Raw genomic sequence first — 21,213 nt, 5'->3', positions numbered from 1 at the left:
ATGCGATCCAGCGCAATAATCTCACACTAACGTCCACTTAGGACACGGTGTAAAACACAACATATATGAACACAGATATTAACAATCACACTGAGGTGGGTTTTATTAAAGGACTTACTTGATGACTTGGAAGAGTGTTCTGTAAAGCTGGGTGAAGATCTCATTGCTGTCTTCAAGCTCAAAGCAAATATTGTAGGACTTCACCCATGCTATGTTCTGAACAAAAAGAAAGGAGGCAAGATGTTACTGACGCGCAAATTATGAAGCAAACTAGAACTAGACAAGACTGTGAATGCAAACTACAAGGTGAAAGAAGAGTTTGGTAAGGTGGCGAGGGATAGCTGTGTTAGCTTACTGGTTAACTCTCAATAATCATCTTCCAAATATAAAATCAATCTCATTCCCATTTAAACCTGAAACTATATTTTTTTGGGACACTTGGGGGCAGTGGAAACACACTGTGCACACAACACTGACATATAATTTCCCTTTTCAAGTTGATAGGCTGACCACACTAGTGCTTATTACCCAAGAGGCAGTTACAAAGCAACATTATTATTCATCTGGAAAATGGAGGTCCATTATTCGCTCTTTTCAAGCTCTGACCAACTCATGAGGGAAATCTTGCTCTTTAGCTGCAAAATTCTCCTCTATGTTCACCAGGCAGTAACTGGGAGTGTCTGTCCTTTGTTTGGCGCATATAAGAAAACAACAGCCTTTACACTGCAAACAGCTGCCGGATGCAGCCAAAAAACTATGACAGTGTTAAGAGTGAACCAAAATAGTAAAGTTGAGAGCCGGACAGCTAACGAGCTGCAAGTGATGCTGCTTTCACACAGCATAATGACAGTTGGACTGATTTTGGTTGCGATTACTTTCATTTTCTATTCCACGGTAAATTCACTCGCATTTTTTTAAACTACAGGTGACCAGAGATTACAATTTATAGAACTAAGACTGAAAAGCAAATCAAACCATTAATACATTCTTAAGAAATCCCTCAAATACTGAGGGGTTTAGGCTAGTATTTTTTGGAAGGCATACAACATTCATTAATATCTATTTTAAGTAATTCAGATGTGGAGTCTGCTCTAGCCTGACGAAGAAGGAAAACAAAAGTGCCAGATCGCTGCAGATATAAACATGTTTCCTATAAGCTTCTCTTGCACAGAAGGAGAGAGTGCATGTCATTCTGACACAACTGCTTCCTCCTCCGTGTCTCTGCATCCACCCTCAACATCATTTATTTAACACAAAACGGTTACATAAGACCTTGAATACACACAAGCATTAGTAAATGCATTCAGAAGACCAGAGGTCAAATACAATTAAAAATGTAAATTCACTGAGATAAATGAAAACGACTGGCAATGCTTTGGTGTACAGAATGAGCTGCTGAGTCAACACGCCGTACACCAGCTGAAGTCCTGCACATGTTAAGTTGTTTATGAGTAAGTATTCCTGCTGCCATTTATAAACTATTAAATAAAATATCATACCATCAGCAACAAAGTAACCAAAAGAGTAAAGAGCTTCTTGCTGCTCCCTGACAAAATTTAAAAACTTTACATGTCTTTTCAAGGAGCCTTTTTTTTCTTGCCCATAATTTTGATTTCTGCTATCTGGCAGATATGAAAGGAGAGACTGAGCATAGGGTAAAAATGAAGAAACGCACTTGATTGTAAATGTTACAAATTAACACATATTAGAGTTATGTTATGTCGACAGCTTGAGATAATAATCTGCTGTTATTTTACATTACACCCAAAAAACACTCTTATCGAGAATGTTATATTTTATTGGATATGATTAATGTAAAAAACATTTAAGGTAGTGGGCTTCTCATTTTGGCCAGTGCTGTCATTTTCACCAGTTATAAATATCAATGGCAGAAACTACACCAGTTATTTCAATGTGTCCGATACAGTGGAGGAAATATAAATTCAACATTTTTTTAATTAAACATATTTTCGATGCAGCTATTCACATGAAATTTAGTCCAGACATTGGTATAAACTCAATAAAACTATGCCACAACTGCACTGCATACAACTTTTTATTTGATTGAGTTGAGTTCTGATTTTTTAAAAATGCATTATTTTATTGAGTTAATATCAATATCTTGTGTAAATTTCATGTGTTGTTTATGTTTAATAAAACAAATGTTGATGTGTTTAATACTTATTTATATACGTTATTAATACGTTATTTATACTTGTGAATACTCCTTGAAAGCACATGTATACCTAAGTGTTGCAACCCAAACTTAATTGCATCCGATGAGGGATTCTTAAGTCAATAAGGAAATTTAATCTTCAATAAAATGCAATCAAACCCCAACCTCATCACTGATCCACACACGCACTGCACATACCTCAAGCAGGTAGAAGTATCTGTTGAACTGAGCGCTTTTAGTGTCCTCGAGTCCTTTGAGCTGTCTTGTGATAAACATGAAAATGTCCTGAAGATAAAAAACAGAGAAACAAAGTGAATACTCCATACCTGAACACATGTGGTCATTAGCAAAACAAAAATGTTTGTATTTAGAAGCTTTATACGAAGGTGTAAATGGTGTCAAGTCGTCAGCCAAATGGTGCACAAATTTCAGGCCAACTTAAAAAAAAGGTGGCAAATTCAAAAAACAAATCAATTTGTCAGTTAGTGTTAAGTGAATACTCTAGTGAGTATGCAACAGGGTTATGTAATTAAAACAGTGAGTAATTCTGGTGGAGTGCAGTGATGTAATTTTGTAATATAATGTTAATTTGCCTGAGGAAAAAACATCTTCAGCACCATTACCTTGAGCTTATCTGGGGAGGTGTAGGGTGCCTCTGGGGCATAAATCCTAAATATGTCTGCTAAACAGCAGGCCACCAGCAGGCGCACGTCCTTGTCTGGGTGTTTGAGGAAGAAGTCTGAGGCAAGGTGGAGGGCCAGGTTCAGGTACAGCTCCTTCTCTTCCTCAGAGTCCTGGTCCATGTCCATGAAAGTCTTGACAACCATCTGGAAGAGAGATGAGGGCATATTCAGTGGGGGGAAGAAAGTGCCGGAAGTTAGTGGCTGGTTGACTGAGTACCTAGGTGAGTTTTCAACCAAGTCAAAATCAATCCAAAATATTTAGCCTTCCCCAAATCAAAGTATTTTTCCTCTTACCTTTAGTGCTATTTATCAGTCTATAGTTTTGGTGTGAGTTGCTGAGTGTTGGATACATCAGCCACAAATTTGCCTGCCCTCTGTCCAAAATAATGGATCTAAACTAGATGGCACTTGGCTTGTGGTGCTCAAAGTGCCAAAAAGTACATTTGAAAACTCAACAGCAATGTTGCTTTTCAGAAAAATTTGACCCACTTACTCAAAATAATCCACAAACCTGTTTGTGAGTAGTTTCATGTAAGACCTACATTCTTTCTACCAAACTGCATCCTCCAACTGTACAAAACCGGCAAAGGAAAAATGCATCTACTCATCGGCGAGAGGTTCCTGCCTGTAACTGCAGGAGATGTAAAAATTACAGGTGTCCTCCTCCGCTGAGCTGCAATGTTGTAATGTTGCTGTCTCAGTGGTGCTGGATGAGCTAACAGTAGATGCATGCTGCCTTCTGTGTGGTGATCAGTACAAGGGAAATAGTTCCTAGATAAACTGCTCACAATGAGGTTTGTGGTTTAACCATGATTTCTGAAAAAAAGACATTACTGCGAACTTTTTCAAATGTATTTTTTCACGCTCTGAGCACCATAAGCCGAGTGCCATCTAGCACCATTATATTGGACAGAAGGCCGACAAACGTGACGGCAGATATCTTCAACACTCTGCAACTCGCACCAAACCGATCTACATTGTTAAACAGCTCGACATGTTAGAGGAAAAATGACGATAAATGTCCCTCTACAGCTCATCCAGAGAATTCAATTTGCTCAGCTACACCATGAAAAAAAAAAACTAATTTAAAATAACCAATATTTTTATAACACATCAGTAATAAGTAATAAATGAATTCTGAAAAATTATAGAAAGGTAACAAAAAAGTGAAACATTTGGAATCTTAACATGAAACTCAAATATTACTACTATACACCTACTAACATACAACAAACCCATCCTGTTTGTTGTTCATCATTATGCCTTCAGTAATAATATACTGAGAAGCCTGACAACTCCCCCTCGATCTGTGCGATAACGTAGTAAACATACGTTACACTGCAGCAGACACTGACCTTGAGCCTGCGGACCATTTCCTCTTTGGAGATTTTGTCAGATATCTCCTTGACCCCAGGGGGGTAGGTCACCTTCCCATCCGTGACTCGAGCTTTAGAGTGAGCCATCCTCTTTAGCTCTTCACTGCCTGAGGAGAGACAATAACGTTTGCACAACATTAGTAAAGAGCCAGAGAGAAAGTGAGAAAAAGAACAGAAAAATTACAAAAGTTAAAACCTTGAAGAATTGCTGAACCTCAAACAAAAACAAAAAGAAAGAAAAGCCACATTGTTAACTGTTCGAAACACAAGGCAAATCGTTTTAATACTTCAAAGCTTCGATAGACGCCTGCAATAGAGACTTCTAAAATATTCAGCGAGGTATTCTCAGCACAGTAATAGCTTTTCTACAGGCTGAATCAGGGATGGAATAGCTGCATTCAGAGAGCAGGCTGACTTTTCACTGCGAGCGGCTGCTACCATTGTGTCCCCCATTTTATTACCACGGCCACTAGCCTGTCAAGGATTACACCCAATTCATGTTTAGGGCACTCACATGACGCAAAATGTGCTTTGACTTCCAATTTAGTGCACTGCTCATGGCAAAATCAGCCATGTTGCACTTTGGCAACGTCTACTAAACTGACCCATTTCACCTTGCCACTGCTTTTTGTCCATTAAAGATATTAAAAAGGCAGAAACGTGTCCACCCGGGAAAATGACTTCATTTCACCTCCTACATCACACAAAGTAAGGCCTGACTCATAGTTCATAAATATACAAAAGTCTGCACGGTGAGCGGGCATGCGATGGTTCAAAAAGATGTATTATTTGATATTTTGTGGTGGGAGCTCATAAAATATCGACAGAATTTAATACAGCACTGCATTTATTACAGCAACAAGGCTGGAAGTTGAAAACTCAGGAGTATCCAGTAAGGTTTGCGATCAATAAATTAGAAAACTAACATCTAAAAAAAGATAAAGCAGCGGTTACAGCCACTGAGCACCATAAACCAAGACAATACTTTCCTCCAGCTTCACGTCTTGTTCTCTTTTCATGCTAGTTTCCTCAGCTACTTAGTGAAAAGAAACACTTTGTAAAGCCTCTCCGCGGCCGTGTTATCATCATTCAACACAACCATCAGGATGTGAGGTCTCCTCAAGAGAAAAAAAAAAAAAACGGCAAATGGCTAAATTTTTATAGGAATGGGCGATGCATTTGGTTATTGTTTTCATTCAAACTGATATTGGAAATGGTGCCTGTGCTTAAAAAAACAGTGTTTTTTTCAGTACTTTAGTCTTTCTGTTAGAACAAAAAAAATGCAATTTTTAAATAAACTGCAGTCAACAAGCAATTCTGCTCCTCTGTTCTTTTCTAATCACACAAAGAGCCAACTTTCTGTCTATTTGCGTGTACGTGAACGTGTCTGCTAATCTCTCGCGCTCTGTTTAGACACAACTGACAAATATTTGGAATAAGTAGGCTATGTAATAAAAAGAAACGCCGTCACTAACAGTAGTGATACTAGGCTATTTCTAAAATAATAAAGAAAGAAAATTAGACTAAACAGATGAACTATCGGCACTGCAGTGATAGTTACAGCTGGCTGAGAAGCAAACAGAGCTTTGTGGCTGGCTTCCCAGCTTCAGGGCACTTTGCGGTGCTCTCCTCGGAGATCCGTTGTCTCAGCTGTGAAGCTGCCGGAAGCCAGCCAACAGAGTTTTGCAGGCAGCTTCCCAGCTTCAGGGCATTTTGCAGTGCCTCCGCCCCCTGTCTGAACCTGGCACTCTTAGCCAGGTGTGCTCTTATGTACCAAGAATTGGCTCTAATTGCTTTAGAGCTCATTGGTACTCTGTAGTATCGACCTAATTCAGTCGGTACTGGTACCCTCTGTAACACGTTGATGGGAGGTGCTGGGGATCAAACTGAAGAGGCTGTGGTAAGTGGACAGCTGTATCTCATGAGCCGCAGCTTATTGTGTCATGTCACATGGTGGAGTCTCCGAAGGAAACTTTGGAGACTTATATATTTTTTTTATAAGGCTGCAACGAAGAACAATCATTATTAGTGATTAATCTGCAAATTATTTTCTTAATTAAATAATCAATTGTTTGGTTTATCAAATGGCAAAACTAAATATCCTCCATAATCAGCCATTAAAAGAAAAATTAAAGCATGACAGTAACTCAGTATCACTGGGTTATGTCTGTTGATCACATTAAACAAGCGAGTTGGCTCTAGGAAACCATGATGAGTAATTTCACATTTCATCGACTTAATACTTACTGTGTTCTATTTGTTAGAGACATCGTGTCCATGTTGGAAAGAGAGAATCTTAAATCAGACGGATGACCAATAAATGCATTATCATGTATGGGAATGATTATGCTGTACATCAATTTTGCTTGTGAGTCAGATTCAGAAACACAAACCCCACTGTAAAAATGTCAAACGTTGAGCAACTGTAATGTGACATGTGCTGCGGGTATTTCCCACAGGAAACTGGTTAGCTGAATGTTGAGCATCGACTCCCCAAAACTGAGCTTGGCTTAGTTTTTCTCTGTGAAGTTGATGAAGGTGTATCACCCACACACACACGAAAAAACTGTTTGAGCATGTGCTGCTACCAATCAGGGAATTGTACACTTGTTGTTGGGAAGCATGTGGACAGAATGTGTTAAAATACATTTATTAGTTTTTGCCGGTAAAAACAAGCTCCCAACAAATTCTATCCTTGCGATCTTTATCGAATCGTAAAGGTTGTTTTAGATTTAACACAAACATTTGCGTACTCTTCATCTGGCTTTTTCAGATTGCTAACCAGCTCAATTTCTGTCCTAATAATGGTGTAGATGGGGCAATTGGTCTAATTTCATAGAAAGCAAAAAGGCCTAAGTGAATTGCAAACGGTATCTGTCTGTCTGAATGACAGATGGACAGAAAAGCAGACGAATGAAAAGACGGATATTGGACAGAGTCTGATATATAGCACATTCCTTGATTCCTGTCTGTAGTTCAGAACTATAGTGCAAAACAGCACTTGCCGAAGCATTAATTTTGTCCCCTCTTTTTGTCACGCCAGCCCTCTGCACAGAGATCATGCTATAAGGCTGCTATGAATCCCCTTCTTTATGTCGCCTTAATATTTTTAAACAGAACCAAACAACAGTACCATCATCATGCCGCTCCAGCGTGCAATTATAGATATTATGCCAGCATCGGAGAAAAAAACGAAGACGTGTGACACGAGACATTTAACACAACAGCGTTGGCCTCTAATGTGACATAACATACAGATCTGCAGCGCTTTATAAACAATAAAAAACGGCATAACATGGAAATTACAAGCAATTACTATCCCTGTTATATGGCGGCTTATCTCTTCTTCTGCTCGGAAGATAAGGAGCTCACAAACGTTATGGTTTCCCAATTTGTTGACATTTACGGTTGCTGTTCTTCTACTGGTTTTTAAAATCTTCCATGGTAGGTTGCACACATAACTTAACATGCCGTCAAAACCTTCATATTTGGTAGAGCAGGAACCCAATGTACAAAGGCTATGTCCTTGCTGCAGCGTCTGCGGGTTTATGGGCACGTCATCCCCTCTCTCTCCCCCTTTCAAGCTAAACCTGTTCTATCGTAATGAAGGTGAGGAGGCCAAAAAATAATCTTAAAAAAAAAAAGAAATCAATAAAACCTTTACACTGCCCCACATTACACTATCATACCTTTTGTACAGAACGGCGAGGCGGCACAATGGCATGATATTCTCGCCGTGAACAGGTAGTGTAAAAGGGGCTTGTGTCTACCATACCACATGCTTTCAATTGAACTACCAGAGTTGTCTGAAATGTGGTATGCACCGGTATTTGTGGCTTGTGGACAAAAAAAGTATGTTTTCCGACTGTGCTCCAGTAATTTATTCCACTACCTCTCCCAGGGGAGTCAGCAAAACAAGCTTATACTACCTTTGGGGGAAAAAAATAAATAAATCTCTGCATCCTGCGACTAAAGTGTTAAACGAATGAACAGATAACTTTTATCCTGTAACTACTGTCTTGTCTGTGACTTTTTGCAAACGATGCTGCTTTCACTGAAGGAGAATTGATTATTATGAAGGAGTCTAGGTCAGTAGGTCTGCCGCCTGACAAAAGTGCTCGCTGGGTTTGATTTAGAGGCCAGACCGCAATACAGAGTTTTGAATAACAACCAAACAATTTTCTGCAGCTGTACTTGAGCTTTTATAACCACACACATACATACACACACACACACATGCACGCACAGCCAAACACACACACTGGACACTGAAAGGCCGCCAGATTGTTAGATTCTGACCTTCTTTTCCACCCCACAGCTGCTGCCAAATTTGAGTCCATCTCTCTCTCTTGGTCTACCACACGGACACACACAGAGCTCTGGCAGCCAATCAGAGGAGAGTATTTCTCAACTGGGGGGTCTGTCTGGATACCATCCACCAGGGAATATTTCCCGTTGAATAAGAAGCTGCAGTAAACAATCACAAACAGGAAGGCTTTACTCTTCACTAAACCTCTCGAACATGGGCTACCGTCGACTCAGTACTGGTTTATCACAGTAAAACACATTTACCCCCCCACTGAGGGTTTTCTATGTCTGCTGCTTCTTCTCTCGCCACAGTATCCCTTTAACACAGCTGCCAGCAGAAACATGAAGACCCAAAGCCGCTCTCCTAACTTAATCTGAATCTCGACACAGACATCCTATGTTTTAACCCTGTGGGTGATCACAGGGAGGAGAGTGAGTGTCAGCAAACAGAGGGAGGACTGGACGCCAGCTGGTTGTAAGGGTGAACTCATCGACCTCCACATGGCTACTCACACAAGCATCAAGTGAGGGGAAACAGGCTGAACAGGGATTTGCTGTCAAAGAGTTTTCCTCAAATTAAATTAAATAGACATTTTCTGAACGGAGCACGTCTCTGCCAGATCTGAACCAGTGAGCGCCGGCCAGGAACAACAAAGCAGAGAAGGAGGGACTGAAATTAGCCCAAAGGTTATGTGAATGAGACGAGGTTGAAGTGAACCTCCAAAGAAACCGCATGCACATGCCATCTACAAAGAGATAACACTACTGAATCACATTTTTTCATGTTATTGGGCAGAGCAGACATGTGTCCCCACCCTCCATTCAACACAAACCAACCACCAGAGGAAAACAAACTAAAGACCATCATTGTGGCTTTTTTGGGGCAAGAAATTGACCAAACATAATTTTACAGTTTTCCTTTTAGTCAGGAAAAATAACATTGGAGGTCTTGCAGCCTGCAATAAATCTACAAAGGGGACAACAAAATACCAAAAACCAAAATTAACCTCCAAACCAGAACTGTCAAAATGTGGTTCCTGATTAAACACTGGTCTGTGTAAAAATTGTGGATAGCCATTTCAGAAAGATAATAAGTAAGAAAACATTTGTACGAGCTGATACACAATACATTAAATTCCAACTTGGCTTTTTAGGAGTTATCTCAAACAGTACTGATTTTGCTAAAAATCTAATGCTCATTACATGGCACTTAGTGGTGGGAAGTAACAAAGTCAAGTTACTTAAGTAGTTTTGAGTATTTGCACTTTACTTGTGTATTTTTTTTTTTTTGGAAACTTACTATTTTGACTCTACTACATTTGAAAGACAAATACTGTACTTTTCATTCAACTACTTTTCCACGAGGGTTCTCGTTACTTGTTACATTTGCTTTGAAGTCAGCGGGTGATTTCTTTTTCTTTTCCAAAAAAAAAAAAGTCCATAAATCCACAACAACTAGTTTGAACTGGTGACAAAAGTTCACTTTTTGACAGAAACACTGGGTGGATGTTACCTCCAAATTAAACAATGTGTGAATTATTTTCGATTGTAAATTAATATAAATATATATATATATTATAATATAAATATATATGTTAGTAAGATTTTCTATGTAGCCAAGTTGTTTTCAAACATTTATGAAACTACAGGTGTGAGACTGGGGGGTTAAGGCAGGCTGTTTATTTATTACTTTATCTTAATTTTTTTTTTTTTTTTAAGAAGCTGCATCTTCAGCAAATCACACTGTTTGACAGACAAGGCATTGCTCGGACGATGACAAGACTTTTTTGAGCTAGATGTTAGCTGAAACAAAAAGACAAACAACAACTACAGATAAATATAAATAACATGAAAATGACACTAGTGGTCCCTTTGTCAATTAGCGTTTCTATGGACAGGCTTCGCAGTGTATTCAACAAGCTTTTCATTCTGCAGTATAGTCTACAAGCAAGTCAGTGACATCAGTGGGTAATTTTAAATTATTTAGGTTCTGCAAATGTATTGTGACAATATACAACAATGTGTTTATATTGAAGTATTTTTAAAAGCGAGAACTCCAGTACTTTTACCCAAGTAATAATTTGACTCAGCAACTTTCAGCTGTAGTTGAGTAATATTTGACCAGGGGTATATTTACTTTAACTCAAGTAAAAGGGTTGTACTGGTTGCCCCAGTACACACTGTAATCTTAACATTGTTTTATTTATAACAGCTGTATATTTATTTGGTTTATTCTGATGCACTCTGTGAAGCAATTAGTAACTTTGATTAGTTAAGTGCTATACAAATAAAGTTATATTATTATTATTATTATTATTATTATTATCATTACTATTTCAGAGACTTCATTGACCTTCAATCCTTTAACCAATCCGCAGTGTTGATGGTGACACAATTCAACAATCACAGGCGGATAGCTGTCATAACAAAAGCACCGCAGCACCCAGGAGGTGACTGTCCTAACTCAGCGCATCAGACAGCATGCAGCGTCCAATTTTGGAGATAACTCCTCCGGTCTTTGTGGCTGCACTCCTTCACTCAAAGCTTTTTGTTGTTTGCTAATACTGATAACAATGTGTGCACGAGACCAGGAGTGCTGCTGCCAACCACGTAAAAAGATATTTATTTTATAGCCTGTTTGGTAAAATGATCAACTGTACAGCCGATCTACAACTAATCACACAATTTAAAACGGTGTATGTGCCATTATAAAGAAGCGATGCGCCTTGTGCAAGTAACGTTAGCTCATAATAATGAGAGTCAAAAAATATTTTAGCATTGCAACAGCCATTATTAGCCTGCTATTATGTGACTTAGCGTAAGTTAGCGGATAAAGAGGGGAACGTGCTGTGAATACAGGTGCTTTTTGTTGTAGTGCGAAAACTTACAACAGCATGTCAGGGAGTATGATATAGCCAGGCTGCCTTGTTGCCGTAATGTTGACCGCGGCTAATCTAGTTAGCTGCCGTTAGCTAGCCGTTAGGTAGCGACAACACTGGCTAGCTGAGCTAACGTTAGCAGCAGCAATCTCAGTGACAGAGGGCGGACAGATAGTAACGTTGCACCGAACAAAACACCCCGGCTAACCACCGTTATATCATTAGAAATATCCCGCCTTCAGCGATGAAACCACGCCGAGTCATTGCTTGCTCATGCTGCCGGGGCATTAAGCCTAGCAAACGGGCTAATATTCCACTAGCTAACCATTTTTGCGCCGCAGGACCAGGTCAACCAGCGCTGTGAATCGGACACGGCTGCCGAGAACACAGGCGAGCAAGGCGGGCTGCGCTCCGCCTATTAGCGCTGGAAAACCCGGCTGCTCCGCGGACACATCCTCGGTTATAACTCATTATTCACAGCAACACCTGAAAATATCCCGACATATCAATCAAAAAGACGTGCATATTTGTGCATTTTCTTACCTGTTACGGTGAATTGTGATCAATCGTGTCCTCCTCTGCAGCTCTCTTCCCCCTCCTAGCTCCAAAATGGCGCCAATATGTGTAGATTCAGTGCCCATGGGTGCAAGCCATAAGCGGGTGTGTAGCGCCACCTATAGAGCGAGTCCGTGTAGGCCTTCAAGTGGTGCTCACATCATGCTTTCACGTAAATCAGGGATAATCAACTTGTTTTGACTAGGGGCCACTTTTGCTAAATGACAGGAGGCCAGGGGCCAGTCACAGCAGCCTCTCTGATTGTACAACTTTTCTTGGATTTTAGAATATTTCTCATAATTTTAGGACATTTGTGGATTTCAGGACGTTTCTAGGATTTTAGGACGTTTCTCAGATTTTAAGACATTTCCCGGATTTAAGGACATTTATGTCATCTCTCAGAGTTTAGGATATTTCTCATATTTTAGGTTGTTTGTAGGACTTTAGTACATCTCGGATTTGGGGCTTACCTAGGCTCTCTGTCAGGAGGTGTGAGGAATCCTTCACTGGCACTTTTTTGATAAATAAGCTCTATTTTTATGCTGGTTTATGCTCTCTGGCACCTTATGTATACTAAAAGTATTTTAAAAAATCCAAGTGTGAATTACTTTATTTTTATGGTGAATTAGAAAATGGTTATAAACAGTATAATAATAACACTTTTTTCCAAAACAAACAGCAACAATAATTTTAGTTTTTACAGTTTCTGGCCATGATAAATGGTGTGATTTTAGAAACTTCTAAAGAAAACATGCCTTTCGTACCCACTTGCAGGTTTTGAGGTTCTGAGAGTATATAAAATAAGACAAAACACAAACATTTAAAGCTGAATGTCCATCCTCTAAGCCAAATCTGAAGCATAAAACTCCCTCCCCAGTGCTTAAAAAATATCTGAAGTTTCTTCCCCGCTTTGCACCACCCCCTCCCCTGTGATAAATAACAAACAGTTCCTAATGATTTAATCATACATGTAAAATGTGCAACAGGAAGACTTTATCTTACAACTTTAACAGACACTGAAAATGGAAATAATGCCGTCAAAAGGATGTAAGCAAGCACATCTAGGAGTGTTATTTTTGACTGGTGTCTTTTCTGCATCGTTGGGTTTTCTTTCACTATAAAATTGAAAACCCAGTATTCCGACTGCACATGAACGCACCAACAGCCTGTGTTTCAATGAGAGATCTCATAATTGAAACAGGGTCACAGTAAACACACCGTTCTCATTAGTGTGACATTCATGTTTCTCCTGAGTAAACTAGCATATATTTATGAGCCATTCAGCTGCTTGTCAGTCGTGATATTCATATTCTAAAGGTGTCCTTGACTATTAGAGGGTATTTTATCAAGTCAGTATGTCTCTATTCATGTTGCCTTTTCTCTGATGCTGCTATGGAGCTTTCCATTCTGCCCTTTCCTTGCCCTGCTAACCAATTCATTCATCTGACACTTTTCCATGCAAGAACATCTGTTCCACTTTTACACTGAAGGTGCATTTATGTTGGTTCATTACCAATTTCCCTTCATGCTCCTGAGAAATCCACATGTTTTTAAGATATTACAAAGATCTTGCCATACTGGTTTACAGAACGTCAACCTAAAAGGCAAAGATGTCTCAAAGTTCAGCTGCTTGCTGTGTCTTTCCATAATGGGTCTCTGGTCAATATGAGCTATAGAGGGAGCTCCAATATAATGTTTCAGATTTGAACTCCTCAAATCTTAAGCACTATACTGCAGAAAAATGAAAGGTTTAAAAGGTGGCCTTGAAAGCTTTTTAAAACTTAAAATTTTATTTAAGTTTCAGCAGTGAACCTTTGCTGCATGGATAACAATTAATTTAATATAATTGCAGGCTACCAAAAAAAAAAGAAAAAATCAAATGACAGATTTTAACCGTGAATATATGACAAAAAAAATAAAAATAAATCCAATTACTTGACACTGCAGTTAGCCTATAATTGTTTTCATAATTGTTATTAACATTCTTTATGACCCACAAAATTCAGACCTGTCTCCTGATTGTGTAACATTCCTGAGCATGTGTCTATGTTTGTCAGTTTAAGCCTGATTTATTTCTGTATGGGACACAGTATTAGATATTGGGTGAATACTGGTGCAGTGGGACACTTTCTGAAAATGTACGTTCTGCACATTTTTAGTTATGATCCAAATATCTTCACCCTTCAAATTATACCATTCTAAATAGCTTAAGAGCTCTACCTTACAACACAAAAGAAAAAAGAAAGAACGATCAAAAGTGCAAAAGTGAGAGACAAAATTGTAAGTTAAAAAAAATTCTGTGAAAAAGTTTTGTTTTTTTTAAATTCTGATTCACAATTACATCCATAACAAAATATATAACATTTGAAAAGTATTCATATTTTTCAATTTATTTTATAACCTTATTCACCTCAAATAATGTCAAGTAATGTTTACTCATCATTGCTCCATGCAGTTGTTGTACGGTGTGCCACGCCCCCAAATTACGTCATAGCCGGAGAACCTATATACTAGTGCACTAGAATAAACAAAGGGCTTTACTATATACCTACTTTTTTTTTTAATCATATACTAGTGTATGACTGTGTTGGTTTTTTTTGTCATGGACACTCATACATGTAAAGATAATTATGATTAGGCTTAACTGTCCCACTTTACCCGTTGTCCCATTATAGCAGTATTCAACCTATGCATAATATTTCTTAGCATTTTGTGGCTGAGGGATCCTAAATATTTCTCTATATGGCAGCTCAGTTGCAGCTTGAGCGCCCCTGTTCTCAATCAAGCAATTAGTGCTGCAAGACCTTCTTTAAATCCCAGCAGGAACAACTTGGTCTGGTTTCATGGCTCCAGGATGGAGGGGTTCCTGTCCACGTTTCCACCGTACAATGTGTGCGACAACCCGGTCTGTGCTCCCCCAGCTCCGGAGGACATCAGCTGGGGGAAGAGAGAGGGTCGCTTCATGACCCCCCAGGGACTCAACTACCTGGAGCTCTGCAAGGCCATCCTGTCCCAGGTCAACCCCACATTACTCCCTCCACTCAAGAAAGCAAACACCAAAGAGTGCGGCGTGCAAGTGAACGCCAGAGTGGATAAGGTGGTGCAGTGCTCTCTTGGTCCAAAAACGCTGTTCGGCCTAGAGGGCGTCCATCCCGCATACTCAAAGTCCCCCCACAGCCCGGAGCTGTTCAACCCGGATGGGAAAGCAACGCACATTACGCCACCAGTGAGCAACCTGCGCTTCCTGAGGCCCGTGTCCATCTACTCTCCGGTGTTTGACCGCAGGATCTTCGTGAAGAAACTCTGCGATGACGGCGGAAGTGAAGGAGAAACTGCTGAGTTTGGCCACGAAGATGAGACGGATCACAGTGCTGAGGACACAGTCAAGGACTTCAAGACCGCTTTACACAGGTCTTCAAAGGGGTCCAACTTTCAGGTGGGTTTCTCGAACCTATTAAGAGAGCAAACTCTCGTTGGATTCACACATTTCCACTGTGATAACTAAACTTTCAATTAGGAACATTATCAGGACCCCCATAAAGCCTTTATTTCAGCTCTGTGCATTGTGTACAGTTATTCTATAGCACGATTAAAGACATTAAATTAAATTTGCAGCATAGAAGCCTAATGAAAATTTGACCACAAGGGCCATCTAAAGGACATGCAGGGCATCAGGATAGGTAAAGACCCTTCTATAGGCCCTTAATGTCAGTGGTGGACTCAGTGGGGGGCAGGGGGGTGACTGCCCTCAAGTGGCCTTGGTGGCCTTTAAGTTAAGAAAACATGACACAGGGCCTTCAGGGTGTCCTTTAGTGACAAAAACATTAAATACCCCATAAGGTGCCCTTCCCAGTGGCCTTAAAACTACGAAAATATGATGCAGCACTACATAGACTACCCCTATAGGCTAGAAAACTTTGTACGTGCTGGTGCTGCAACTGGTGCCCTTTCATTTTTTCACTCCTACCCCAAAGAAAGCCTGAGATCCCCACTCCTTATTATTTGGTTCATTCTGTGCTTTAGTGGTGTCAAGTCAGTCAAGTTTCTTTTTATAGCACCTTTCAACAAGGCGATAAGTGCTTTAAAAAAGACAGTAAAACAAGATTAAAAAAAGAAACAAAAGCCAGTATGCTATGCAGTATGCCATATAGACAGGTGTACCTTTATCACAACATGATGGTGCGCAGTGTGCACATGAGCTCTCTGTAAATTTAAACATTTGTTTTTTAAGTTCTTGGAGCAGAGGTATGGCTTTTTCCACTGCAAAAAATGTAACACCCGGTGGGAGAGTGCTTACGTGTGGTGCATCTCTGGAACCAGTAAGGTAAGTGTTTTGTTTACTGCAGTCTATGATCTAATATGCACTAACTCACGTTTGACAAAATCTGCATTCATAGTAAGAATTCTTTTTTTTTTTTTTTAATATCAGGTGTACTACAAGCAGCTCTGCCGGAAGTGTCAGGTGGGGTTTAACCCCTACAGAGTGGAATCCATCCTCTGCAAGGTACATTTACTCGTCCTGCTCAGTGAGAATGAGAAGTGTTTTTTCAGTTTGTTATAAATGTAACATCCTTCAACGGGGGGTCACAAACCTCCTCTGCTTGCTTGTCTTTTGCTTCTTCCATTCATGTAACCGTCTCTTCCTGTCTGTCTCAGGGCTGCTCTCAGACTGTCTGCGTATGTGAGAAGAAGCAGAGGCACATAAACATGAAGAGGCCTCACCGCCAGGACCTGTGTTGTCGCTGCAAGGGCATGAGGCTGTCCTGTGACGCCACCTACAGCTTCAAATACATTGTCTGAACTGCCCTGCACGTTCGCTCTGGTCTGAAATTCCTCAGCAGACATCTCATAGCTGTACGTGTCGCCAACAGAAGTTGCCTCCAGTAACGGACTTAAAGAGATTTATATATTCTCCATCCAGCGAGTAGATTGATCTCTACTTTGGTTGTTTACTTGAAGTAACTTCTCAAACAGAATGCCTTTGTTTCCCTTCAATAATCCTGGAGCTTAACTTTAACATGAAAACTATTTTTCTGAAAAGAAATAAAGTACATGAAATAAAACAGTGCATGTCAAATGTTGAGAAATTCTTGTAGATTCAATTAATGCTCATTCTCTTAAATCCTTGATCTTTATGACTTGGCACAATCTTTAGAGCTCTAATAGCTCAGTTTGGTTTCACTCATGCTGCTTGACTGCCTGCAACTTTCAGAATATTATCATAATAAAATGAATACCAAATGGTCTTTAAAAATAAATGTTAAGTACTGTAGTGTCAATAATAAGTAAATTGTCCTAAATTTCAGTGTTATACATATGCGATCTAAAAATGTGAAAAATGTGTTTTAAATAAATGATATAAAAAAGGGTTCTCAGTGAAATGATCAAATAATTTTGATATGTCTTTTACTTTGACACCGACTTGTACAGAGCATCAACTCAAAAACAACTTCACAAAGGCTGTAAAATTATTTACAAGGTGGAAAAAAAACCAACTACAGTCTTCATCTAAAAAGCTGTAAAAATGTGCAATTTCTTGTTTGGCATGCATGCACACACATTCTCCCACACACAGGAAAGAAAAAACAAAATCATACCCGCATGAGCTTAAAGCTCCCTTTTGTACCTCATACAAACATATCTTTCAGATAAAATATGATTTTTTGTTAATAAATATTTCAAACACTCCATACAGTACACAGAGGATGCATGCATGGCAGTTTGATTTGAGAGAACAAACATCAATATAAAACCTAAGTCAAATGAGTGTTGATTTATAGCTGATCAGATATAAATAGGGAAGGGGGGGGGTTTGTACAGCAAATAGAGGGGAAACAAGGGAGTCACAAAAACGGCCGACGACAGAAAGTGTTCAGTAGTAGCACAGTTTTCAACAATGAGTGCTGAATGTCAGCATTTCCCTTATGTGTAAGGTAACTACAAACCACACAAGCATATGCTAAAATGGTTGTGTGGCCATAACTAATAACAGTATACAGACAAAGACAAAATATTTGAGTGTGTACATGCACCGTCCTCTTGGCATGTGAACACATAAGGTCAACGTGTTACAGTGTAGAACAGTGAGAAATATACTGTGTGTACACTCACTAATGATGCTACAACTCGCCACAGAGGAGTGCACGAATAATGGCGCGATTAGTCTACCAATGTTTACAACAGTAGTCAGGAGACGAGCTGGTTCACTGATACAGAATATAAACAGAGCAAGGGCAGCATGAGGAATTACGCTTGAATATTCTGCATCCGCTCTTTGTCAGTCTTTCAGTCAGTCTGAAGAGGTCAGACTTTTCGGGAGCAAAAGGGACACTAGTACAGTAGAGAGCATTCAACTGGGTCATGCATTGCACAATTTCCTCCAAAGGAGGTCTAAAAACAGTAGACACAACAGGAGAGAAAAATCCAGCTTTTGGCTTTTCCTTCTAATTGAAAGTAACAGCCTTTTTCTCTCAGAGTAACAAAAACAGTAACATCCTCCTCTCTAAAACAGCTTTTTTAAAAACTAATACCAAAACTCCACTTAGTGCAATAGCGGAAACTCTACCAGTGATGTTACGTAGTGTCACGGGTAGTTTCCTCACTGTCTCTGGCGATACTACCAGCAAACTGCGTCCTTTTTTACTGAAGAAGGCAGCAACAGTCAATCAAGTTCAATCAGGTCTTGAGTTCCTCTGGGAAGCAAGTATGAAATCCAAGCTAAGAGCCTTCACAGGTCCTCGTGTGCAGAGTAGATTTAGTGCTGAATGATGACCATCAAGCAGGACTTAAACTAAGAGCACATCAATTTTTACAACACGTAAAGCGAAGTTTGCGCTCGGATAGAATCACATCAGGTCATCTTTATCAGCAGGCAGCAGTCGTAATATCTAGTAGGTTCAGTGATGCGTCCCATCACGCGTGGGACATGATTCAGCGTTTCAAGTTTAAAATATCCAAGTATCTCTGGGATGCCATCTCCTTTTCAGAGGCAAAGATCTTTCTCAGTAATAATTCAGGCATTTGGATTCGTTTAGGTCCTCTGGTACGGTAAGTTAGCGTCTCAGGTCTGGACGTCTGACGGTTCAGCATTCAGGAGCCCCCCTACATTCAGTAGAGGCAAGGCGGCGTGCCCCACCTTCCCCAGGTAGCGAGATAAGGGCGCTGCAGCTCCGCCGAGGGAGCAACAACAACCCCATGCTGCAGCCTCTCCTGGGCCAGTGGGACAGGGAGGGGGAGGCGGGGGAGGGAGGAGGGATGAAGATGGGGCGGGGCCGTGGGTTAACACCGTATCGTGGCTCGGGTGTGAAGCTGGGGTGGAGTGTTTGTATGGAGAGCGGGGAAAATGAGGGAGATGTGAACCGCGAGGGGGAGTGTGAGATGTGTTTTTGTCAGAATGTGTGAGCAGGGTGGGCTCAGAGGCAACAGTTGGGAGCATGTTAGATGTACGAGATGATATGAGGTGTTTGCTGCTGTGTTCGTGTAACAGTGGTGAGCTGTGTGATGAATGTCCTCTGAAAGGATAATAAACGTTCTCATCGAGATACCCCCTCCGTGGCTCTTGTGTGCACGGCAGTGTAAAATCTGGTTGGCCTTGTGTGTTTGAGGAGCTGTGCGATGAGAACAGGTCTGGGGGTTTCGGAAAATCTAATGAAGAGGTATCAGAGTCTACGCTGGATGTGAAGAGTTTAAAAAGGTTTGGGTCTAAATATGGTTCTGGTTCTGGTGTTGGGCAGGGCGGTAGGCGGGTATCTGTCTGGAGCCGTGCAGCCGGGGCAGCAGACACACAGGAGGCGGCAGGGGCCAGGTATGTGGGTGCTGGGCCTCCTCCGCAAGAGCAGGCTGAGATGGGAAGGGATGTGGTTTGGGAAGGGTCAATGGATGCATCAATGGGGGAGTTAAGGGTGGGGAGGGAGGGGGTGGGGGGCTCCTGAGCTCCTGTCAGAGACTGGTCCCGGAGGCGCTGGAGTCGGGGAGGTAAGTTGTGACGACCCGGTAACCCTGGGCGCGGCGGATCATGTCGCGGATTTCCCCATTGAGCTCCAGCAGTTTGGAGCAGATCAGACTGAGGTCCTGGCGGGAACCAACCAGAGCGATGGTGCCCGTCTGGCCCAGCGTCTGGTGGCGAAAGTAGACATTGAGCAGTGTTTGGACCTCGCTCTCTGAGCAGCCACCAAACACGCCATTGGGCCACTGCCTCCTGAAAACGAGATAGGGCACAAGGTCAGTATGATGGGTGAATATAAACAGTGCGTTATTTGTGCGTGTGAATGAAATACTGAGTGCTGCTGCTGCACTTATGACAATGTGTTTATGTTTGGAATGCTGCCTTTAGGAGGCGAGAGCAAAATGAGGTGGTGGAGTCATGCTGATATATGTTGGGTAAAGGCCTTTATCGGGATGAGCGAGTACACCGCTATCTGTATCTGTTTAAGCAACAAAAATGATCGGAGTTTAAAGTGGACTGAATGTGGTTGTGCCAGAAGTGTGTGGAACATAACCGCAAGATTCATTTTATAAACTAACAGAACAATCTCAGAATTTAGCTTCAGATCAGGTGTAATCAGTAAGAGACTAAACACAGCTAACCAAATGAGGATTTTCCTTTATTACAAGCACGGATGTTGTAATTTTTTTTCTTTTTTTGATACTTTTACTCGTAAAATGTACATTTTCTGAACCAGATCCTTGTTTGATCCGAGTATTTAACTCAACCCAAGCATTTTTTTCTTGTAACAAATTGCATGTCAATATAATCTTTTGTACTGCTGCACTGCAAAAACTGCTGATCTAACCAAGTGTAATAATCTTATATTTAGATTAAAAAATCTAGTCAGTCTTGTTTTAAGTATAAATGGAGTATCTAGTGCACACAGTTTTACTGGTTTTAAGACATCTTAACAAGGAAAATTTGGTTACTGCACTGGCAGCCAAATTTGCTTCTTTTAAGTGCAAGTATGCTTATATCTAGGGTGTTTGGCCTTAAATTTGACAGGCCATTTTTGCAGTGTGTTTTGTCATGACTAGTTTCACACAGAATACAAATATTGCGCTCCACAAAAGTCATGTGTTTTTTTTCCCACCCTGAATAAGGGCAACAACTGATCAAACTGTGCGGAACAGACGCCACTTCACGTTATGACAATGGCAGACTTGTTGGTTGTCGTGACAAGTGTTGCAACTGTTGCAGTTTTGCATTGTATGAATAGTCTTGATGTGAAATATTTGCAAGTGTGTAC

The 21,213-nt window shown here is 40.6% G+C and overlaps 3 protein-coding genes across 9 annotated transcripts in view; 1 reads left to right on the top strand and 2 right to left on the bottom strand.

Moving 5' to 3' along the window:
* Positions 1 to 12,032, bottom strand: part of pds5b (PDS5 cohesin associated factor B) — a 33,870-nt gene extending 21,838 nt beyond the window's left edge. Inside the window, exons 1-5 of the mRNA XM_042499114.1 lie at positions 11,966 to 12,032; positions 4,215 to 4,342; positions 2,800 to 3,003; positions 2,375 to 2,461; positions 119 to 216 (exon numbers count right to left, since the gene is read on the bottom strand). Of these exons, the coding sequence (XP_042355048.1) occupies positions 119 to 216; positions 2,375 to 2,461; positions 2,800 to 3,003; positions 4,215 to 4,322 (497 nt within the window). The 5' untranslated portion in view covers positions 4,323 to 4,342; positions 11,966 to 12,032. The remainder of the gene's footprint in view (positions 1 to 118; positions 217 to 2,374; positions 2,462 to 2,799; positions 3,004 to 4,214; positions 4,343 to 11,965) is intronic.
* A 2,752-nt stretch (positions 12,033 to 14,784) lies between these two features.
* Positions 14,785 to 17,040, top strand: zar1l (zygote arrest 1-like). Its single transcript, XM_042499057.1, has 4 exons — positions 14,785 to 15,413; positions 16,209 to 16,301; positions 16,407 to 16,481; positions 16,634 to 17,040. Exons 1-4 carry the CDS (start codon positions 14,832 to 14,834, stop codon positions 16,775 to 16,777), a joined length of 894 nt encoding a protein of 297 aa, XP_042354991.1. The 5' UTR covers positions 14,785 to 14,831; the 3' UTR covers positions 16,778 to 17,040.
* A 2,868-nt stretch (positions 17,041 to 19,908) lies between these two features.
* Positions 19,909 to 21,213, bottom strand: part of fryb (furry homolog b (Drosophila)) — a 72,674-nt gene continuing 71,369 nt past the window's right edge. For all 7 annotated transcript variants that reach the window (XM_042499054.1, XM_042499050.1, XM_042499052.1 and 4 more), the window contains exon 66: positions 19,909 to 20,174. In XM_042499054.1, the coding sequence (XP_042354988.1) occupies positions 19,916 to 20,174 (259 nt within the window). In that variant the 3' untranslated portion in view covers positions 19,909 to 19,915. The remainder of the gene's footprint in view (positions 20,175 to 21,213) is intronic.

The sequence above is a fragment of the Plectropomus leopardus genome, chromosome 13 (genome assembly GCF_008729295.1).
Source record: "Plectropomus leopardus isolate mb chromosome 13, YSFRI_Pleo_2.0, whole genome shotgun sequence".
Taxonomy (NCBI): Eukaryota; Metazoa; Chordata; class Actinopteri; order Perciformes; family Serranidae; genus Plectropomus; species Plectropomus leopardus.
The sequence above is the reverse complement of the archived record's forward strand: the minus strand, read 5'-3'. Positions and strand labels throughout refer to the sequence as shown.